This window comes from Fukomys damarensis, unplaced genomic scaffold, assembly GCF_012274545.1.
Source record: "Fukomys damarensis isolate Sample0158 unplaced genomic scaffold, DMR_v1.0_HiC HiC_scaffold_15, whole genome shotgun sequence".
NCBI lineage: Eukaryota > Metazoa > Chordata > Mammalia > Rodentia > Bathyergidae > Fukomys > Fukomys damarensis.
The window spans coordinates 412534-421088 of record NW_022900927.1 but is presented as its reverse complement, the minus strand read 5'-3'; the positions used below and the strand labels follow the sequence as shown (position 1 = coordinate 421088).

Sequence of the window (8555 nt, the reverse complement as noted above, 5' to 3'; positions counted from 1 at the left end):
CGATCCTCCTGCCTCAGCCTCCCAAGTGCTGGGATTACAGGTGTGTGCCACCACGCCCAACTGATGTATGACCTTTTAAATGACTTTTCCAACTATGTTCATTAGAGACTGTGGTTTTTTCAGTTGAGTCCTTGTCAGTTTTGGAATCAGGGAATGCTACCTTCCAGGAATGACTTTGAAAATACTCCCACCCTTTCAATTTCATTGAAGTGTTTGATGAGTACTGATGTTATATCCTCCCCCAAAGTCTTTGTAGATTCAGGAGGAAATCCATCAGGTCTCAGCTTTTCTCAGATGGTAGGGTTTTTATGAGTCATAATTTTGTTGTCTCTTATGGGATTGTTCAGGGTTTTTGTTTCCTTGATTCAATTTTGGTACTTCAGATATGTCTAGAAATCTCTCCATTTATTCTATATTTTCTGGACTACATATTTTTCATAGTAGATACTAATGATCTACTGGATTTTGGTAGTGTCCATTATTTTTACCTTTTTCTTTTCTAACTGCATTAATACAGGTTTGTTCTTTCCTTTGATTTTTGTTTATTTAAGACAGTGTCTCATTATATATTCTCACTGGCCTTGGACAAAATACATACCCCAGGCTGGTCTTGAATTTGCAATGATCCTCTTGAGTGCTGGGATTACAGGTGTGGAACACCACACCTGGATTTTTCTTTTGGTGAATTTTGCAAAATGTTTGTCTATTTTGTTTATTCTTTTGAAGAACCAGCTCCCTGATTCATTGATTCTTTGCAGTTTTTTTCATTCAATTTAATTTCTGCTCTGTTTTTTTTCCCCTTCCTTCCTTGTATTAGTTTTCAGTTTGGATTATTCTTGTCTGTCTAGGACCTTGAGGTTCATCACTAGGTTATGCATTTGGACTCAACTCTGTTTTCCTGATTGAGGCATTCACAGTTGTAAGCTTCTCTGTCTGGACTCCTTTCATTGTGCCTCATTGGTTCTGGTGCATTTTTCCTGGCACGGTCACTAATTCTAGGAATGGTTCAATTTCTCCTTTGATTCACTAAGTATTCAGGAGTGTATTATTTAATGTCTACCTGTTTATAAAATTTCTGTGGTTTCTGCTGACTTCTAGTTTTAGTGTTCTATGAACTTATGATACACCTGAGATAATTTCTACTCTTTTGCATTTAAGCAGATTTTGTGGACTAATTTTGGAGAAAGTTCTGTATGCTGAGGATGTCTTTTGTTATAGTAGAGTAAAACACATCTACCAAGTCCATTTTTTTGATGGTGTGGTTATTTCTTTGTTAATTTTGTTTAGTTGATGTGTTTGCAAAGTTGGGGTATTGAAGTTTATATTGTGTTGGTGTTTATTTGGTGTTTTGTTAGCAGTAGTGTTTGTTTTATTAAGCTGGTTGCACCAGCATTTTTGTGGCTATATATTTACAACTGTTATGTCTTCCAGTTGAACTGTTCCCTTACTAATATGCAGTGACCTTCTTTGCCTCTTCTGATGAATTTTAGCTTGAAGTCTATGTCTGAGAATAAGACTATTACCTCTCTTTGTTTTGGGGTTATCTTGGTGCATGGAAAATTGTTTTGTACCCTCTGAACAGAAGCTCTGGAGGCACTGTGTCGCATTCTTTTGCCATGTTTTTTCTTTTGTGCTGAGAGATGATATCAAAAAGAGAATAGATACTTTATTGTTGGTATGACGAACTCTTTAGTTACTTTCTGTTTTCCTGTGGTATGATCTTGTCTATTCAGTTCAATTAGATCAGAACCAGTCACTCTCTTGTAGGGAGAATTTCTACTGGATATAACAGTGTTCACATAGCCAACCATCAATGATATACTTTACAACTTGTTTTTACAATTTTGCTCATTTATTAGTGCCCTTTCAGACTATACTGCTATTAGCAGTTAATCGGGATGTAGAGGGAGAAGGAAAGAGAAAAGGGAGTAAGTCAGTAAGAGGAAAGAGAGGTAAAATACTTGTTAGTAGGTAAAAAATAGTACCTCAAACTCAGAGGTATTTTTATAGGGTTATAAAGGGTTAATGCTGAGAGGCTTTAAGAGGATAATTTTGAAGGTGGGAAGAAGATTGCAGAGGAGAGAAATGTAATAAGAAATTGAGGGAAGCTGTAAAGTTGTCAGTACCATTAATATATTTGTTGTCAGTTTTGTTTGGCTCCTCTAACCACAATTCTATGAAGGGTTACCTAATATATGGGTGAACAGTACCACTCAAAGCACTGATCTATTTTTTTCTTTTGTCCACATATAGGTACCTGCTAAATATATACTCTATGAAAAGTAGAGAAGAAGGAAAGACAAAGGAATACAGAAAATGAGGAAGAACAAAGAAAAAAGAATAAAGAGGAAAGTTTAAAAGAGAAAAGCTAAAGAAAGATCTAGAGAGAACAGAATAAAGGAAAAGTACTTAAAGCCTGTGGTCTGCTTTACTACCTCCCGCCTGTGGTGTGGGTTGCCTGCTTGCACCCACTGCCTGGTTGCAAACTGTGATTTGGGTGTGGCCAAGTGCAGACCCTTGTCTCTGGTCCAGACTTGACAACCTCAATTAATTTGGGAAGAAAAGGACTGTGAAGGATAACTGGTTCTCCAGCAACTCCTGCTATCCTTGCTACTGGGCAAATGTAGAGGGAGCCTTCTGGACAAATCCCTGCAAGGGCCTTCTGTCCAGTATATCCTCAGAAACACTCTTCCCTGGGCAACTCCCTCTTCCTTTGTGCTCATATCTTAATCTATCTGTAACCCAAAAGCACTGCTTTCCAACTGAAAGAAGTTGGTGCAGACCCCACGCTTGGCAGAGGGTCTTCCTTTGCCCATGCTGGATGGTGAGTGTTGGGACAGGATTTAAACTGCCTTGAATCTTACTCAAATTTGGGAAAATAAAAGGAAAGCACTCGCTCTGGACTGGCTCAACTGATTCTGTTCACCTTCCATGCACCTCCAGGGATGTGATTCATAGTAGATTCCTGCCACTGAGCTTTAAGGTGCCCACAGGTTAGAGTGTTCAGCCTCCCTCTGCCTGGGGCTAGGGCTTCCTGTGTAGACACTGGGTGGTGGGTAGGATGCTCCAGGGACACAGTATTTCCTGGTGTTTAGGAGGATAACAGAGAGATTGCCTGCTTTTGTGTTGCTGTCTCTCCTTTTCTCTGATTACAGTCTGAAGTGTCCCTAGAGCCCCAAAAGCAGTTTATTCCCACCCTAGGCTTCCTTTACTAGGAGAAGGGAGATTATGTAGGGAGCTAGCAGCACTGTCTCCTTCCCTTATGCTATTAGAACCACTTCTATGGCCTTGCTTTGCTGGATAAAGGAGCAACCCTGCCCCCAGCCATTGGTGGGCCTGCTTTTTCAATAACCCAGGTATTTGTTTCTATCTAGAGGATTCCTCATTCAGGTTAATTTTACATAAATGGGTATGACTGTTCTCCACACTTCGGAACACCTGTATTACCTAGTATCTCTCTTTGGAGTTTCTCCAATGTACTTCTCTAGTCAGCCATGTTGGGATCCTTTTTCTAATTTCATTTTGAGACAGGGTCTCATTAAGTCACTGACTGCTCAGTTTAACCACAGACTTTAAGAGGCATTTAAAATATCTTTGTACAAAGTTACAGAAGACAAGATAAATCATGTATTGTCAAGCTATGTAGATGATTATTCTTCCATAATGGAGAATTGTTTTGTTTCACTTAAACAATAGAAAAAAACTAAACTTATCCAAGTGTGGGAGCACATGCATAAAATCCCAGCTACTTGGGAGACTGAAGCAAGAGGATCAAAAGATTGAAGCTAACTTGGGAAACTTAGCAAGATTCTGTCTCAAAATAAAACAAAAAAGGCTGGTAATGTAGCTCAGTAACAGAGTGCTTCCTAGCATAACCAAGGCTCTGGTTTAATCCCCAGTAGTACAGAGGAAAAAGGTAAAACACTCCAAAATTTCCACTATGAGTTTGAAGATATTTAGGCACATTTCATCATGGTTCCATAGTGGCATGAATAGTCTATTTCAAGATCCTCATGTTTGATAGCAGTAGAAACTATGATGTTTCATACATGTTAGATTATTTGGCTATACACAAAATACTAAACAAGTACTTGTCACAGAATTTTTTTGAAAGTTCACATCATATGAATCATACTGACAATCATTAAACATTCATACTTACCCAAGATTCGTGGTATAATACTGTCAGTAGATACATTGCATAATCATAGTTCTGTCTCTTTAAGGGGCATCTTTAAAAGAAAAAAAGAAGTCACAATTGTAGAAATTCTCAGTATACAGAAGAATTTGCAAAACATACAATATATTACCAGGAATTCTGTTTTTAGGAAAACTCTACATATTTCATAACTTAGGGATACCGAACACTGGTATTTATTTTTGATTTCATTACTAAGGGAGTTATTTATGATAATAGTCGCATGGTATTTTTAACATGACAGTGGTCAATCAAGTTCCCTTTACCAACTCAGTGCTAAGAGTATCTAATGACTTCACTTAAAAACAAGTTGGGGAATGAAACACAAAAATAGGCAAACTGTACACTGTGTTGTGTGACTGTAGCTCCAGCTACTTGGGAAGCTGAGGCAGGAGAATCACATAAATTCAGGAGTTGACAGCCTGGACAACATATTGAGACTGTCTCCAAAAGGGTAAAAGGCGTGGGGATGGCAAAAAAAAGACATGCCAGGTGCATGCCATACTTGCAATCTTGGAAATGAGGGAGGCTCTGGTAGAAGGATCACAACTCAAGTCCTGCCAGGATAACTTAACAAGACCCTGTATGAAAATAAAAAAATAAAAAGGGCTAGGAATCTAAAGTTTAATCTTTACTCCACCAGAACTGATTCTTCTAAAAATAAGCTATACTATACACAACACTATGTGCAATATTTAAAATGGAACTAATATCCTAATATTTGTTAAACATCTCCAAATATATGAAGTGGCATATTAAGGTTTTATGATAGTAAAATAATACAAAGAAAGAAGTAAACTGCTAACTTCTTTAAATATTAAATAAAACAATTACATGACAAATGACTTTAACTATACTGTTTATTCTTAAGTTTCTTTATTAGTCCACTTGTGCTGGGCATGATGGCACACACCTGTAGTTCCAGCAACTGAAAGACTGAGGCAGAAGGATCCCCCTAAATTCAAGGACAGTCTGAATTACATAGGGAGATCCTGTCTCAAAACAACAAAAGTCCTCTTGTGTTTAGTTAATAGTCCTCTGCTCAATAAATAGTTACCATAAAAGATAAACATACTGATAATCCTTTGTCTTGAAAAAAGGCAACATCAGACACAAAGTTTCAAATAATAACATTTTAAAGGTATTTTAAAGTCAGAAAAAAGTAAAAAATCAGTATTATCTGGCATTTTCTAAAGACAGTAAAAGGACTACTCCTAACATATTTCTAAATCTATTTCTTCTATAAGGTAACAATCTTAAGCTATGGTGCCTATGTTTTTCTTGCCTCTACACCACTGCCATAGCATGTACACACTCCTTTTTTCTACTCATGATGAAGACTTCATCAATCTGAACACTTCCAAATGCTTTGGAACTGGCTTAGGCGGGGGAAAGAGACGTGCTGACTCATTTTTCAGTAAAGTCAGGTCTTTTACATTCTGACAATTTAAAAACAACTAAAATATCACCTAAAAATAAAAGATTTAGTAAAAACATGCCAGCAATCCTTTTTTAAATCAAATGAAAATAATCTAATTTGTAAATTCATAAATACAGTTAATATTTTTTGAAACTTCTATCTTAGCTCTAAAATTTTGCTTAAATACAAGAGCCTTGATAAAGTTCCACATATATAATTTAATAATTTTAATCTTGAACTACAAGATTTACACGTTTTATAAAAATCTGTTTAAAGGAAAATTTACTCTATTTTATTGAATAAGATACTGCGTGATTCCAGAATCACAAAGCCAATTAAGGAAACAAAAACCTCATCTATATAAGCAATAATCACTAGAAAAGCATATTTTTGTCTTCTAACATCTTCCAAATTTTATACGCATGGATATATGAAAATCAATATTAAAAATAACAATAAAAATCTTGGCATGGTGGTACATACCTATAATCACAGCACTTGTGAGGCTAAGAAAAATCATGAGTTCAAGGCCAGTCTGGACTACAATGAGACAGTCTCAAAAACAAAACAAACAAAAAACAAACAAACCCGCAAAACCAACAAACCAAAACAGTAACTCAGAATCCTCCCTGCATACATAAAAAGAACAGCAAAAAAGTAGGTTGCGTGAGGATACTAAAACTTAATCAGAAAACTTCACATAAGTTGACATAATAAAAGGCTACTTCTATTGTCAATATAATTTCTTTAAAAAGGGTTAACAGGGAATTAGAGAGAATAAAGAAGCACATGGCCAGTCCGTTCGATTTTTTATTCTTTACCTATCTGTTTTGATGGTGAGTACATCTGTAGTCTTACAGTATCGTTCTCCTACAAGTTTAATCAATTTCTTCTTTGCATGATCATCTAAATTCAAACTGGAAAGTTTCACCTTAAAAATATAAGAAACAAATCACATCACATAATTTGTTTAAAGAAAAAGGTAGCAATGTTATCTATAATAAATTTCAACCATGGAAATATGAGACCTGTAGCACTGCAATTGGTTCAGGCCATTTATTTTATAAAAGCTACAGGTATCTCTTGTAGATTGGAATATTGCATTAGCGAAGGGTCAAAGTGTTTGATGTAATTCAGCTCAACCTTTTCCAAAAATTAACACTAGCTTCACAGGCTGGTTTTTTTTTGTAAAATGGTTATTTCTGTTTAATACATTTAGGATATACTGAGTTAAAGTGAATTCTTTTTTTTTTTTTTTTTTTTTTTGGTACCAGGGATCGAACTCAGGTCCTTGCGCTTGTGAGGCAGGCTCCGGAACCACTGAGCTAAATCCCCAGCCCTAATGTGAATTCTTTACAGTAATATTTCTTAGAGTACTTTGGAAAATTGATATGTAAATGATCCTCAAATTTATTGGACCCTACATTCCACTTCCAAGTTCATGAAATTAGTCATCCTGAAGACATACTTTGGGCAATAATCAGATTAATACATTTTAAAATCTGCTTATAACTGTGACATGGGCTGAAAGTACTGTGTGCACTGATAAATAGGTCTGATTCTAGGATACAGTTAAAGCATTTTATTAGACCAGTTTTGGTTATCACAATGAAATACTAAAGCTGGGAAACTTTTTTATTTTTGGTACTGGGGAACGAAGTCCAGTCCTTATACTTGCAAGGAAGATGGTGTAGACCACTGAGCCAAATCCCTGGCCTGGAAACTTTTTTAGGGGGCATTTTTTGAGACAGGGTCTCACTATGTAGTTGAGACTGCCCTGGAACTCACTATGTAGTCCAGGCTGGTCTCGAACTCACAGCAATCCTCCTGCCTCAGCCTCCCGAGTGCTGGGATTACAGGCGTGCGCCACCATGCCCAGCAACTGGAAACTTTTAAAAATATATTTTATTTTATTTTATCCCATTTTCCCCCTCAAACCTTCTCCCCTCCCTATGTACAAAAGCTTTGTTTCCATTTTTTAACTTTTATTTTCACTTTTTTTCTTGTCCCTTAAAGCTGGAAAACTTTGTAAAGAGGTTAATTTATCACACAGTTCTGGAGGGTCAAGGACATGGCACTAGTATCAAAATGACAAAAGTGTGTACACAAGCATCATAAGAAAGGAAGCCGCAGAGCCAAGGTTGAGGCTCACTTTTGTAGCAACTTGCTTTCTAGAGAAATAACTCAGGGTCCCTTAATCCCTTCCAATGGCCTAAAGATCGCCCACTAGTCCACCCATCCTCCCAACACAACTCTGAGGAGTACGATTCCAACACATAAATCCTTAGGAAGAATTCAAACCATTCCAAATCATAGCAACAACAGATTAATTTTCCAGAGGAAGAATTAAGAACAAGAAAGAATGCCTAAAGAAGAAAAAAGGCTACATCAGAGTTTGAAGTCAATCCCATCTCCTTCTAGTCTTTAGCTTCAGAAACCTTGCACTTCCCTCAGGACATAATAGCACAGTAGCCCATTTATTTTAAGCATTTTCTCCACTGAGTTGCAAACTTCCAAAGGAAAGCAAATGTTTAGTTTCTTTTTGGCAATGGCCTAGCACTTAAAAGGCATTCAATATTTGCTGAATGAATACATAAATTTTAAAAAGTTCCAGATATGGTGGCACACACCTGAAAACCACCACTTCAGGAGGCCTGAGGCTGGAGGGTCACACTATTGTAGATAGCTAAGTGATATATTATAGGTTAGACAGGGTCACGTCCTCGAGGGAGCCAGCACAGAAGACAACTATGGCTGCAGACATATTCACTGAAGGTCAGGCTTTAAGAAGAGAAGGACTACATCCACATACTTCCCCTAGGGATGTACAGCAGTGACTGACAGTCTAAAGAGGTATCAATCACCTGGACGGGGACAGAAACCTTAATCCATCCCTTCCAGGAAAGGTTCCTGACCCATCCATTTCCAGAAAACCCC

At 37.1% G+C, this 8555-nt stretch overlaps 1 protein-coding gene across 4 annotated transcripts in view; it reads right to left on the bottom strand.

The window, feature by feature from the left end:
• Mrps35 (mitochondrial ribosomal protein S35) overlaps nt 1-8555 on the bottom strand; it is a 57142-nt gene that overhangs the window by 17003 nt on the left and 31584 nt on the right. For all 4 annotated transcript variants that reach the window (XM_010628989.3, XM_010628990.3, XM_010628991.3 and 1 more), the window contains 2 exons: nt 6440-6549; nt 4163-4232 (listed from right to left, as the gene is read on the bottom strand). In XM_010628989.3, the coding sequence (XP_010627291.1) occupies nt 4163-4232; nt 6440-6549 (180 nt within the window). The remainder of the gene's footprint in view (nt 1-4162; nt 4233-6439; nt 6550-8555) is intronic.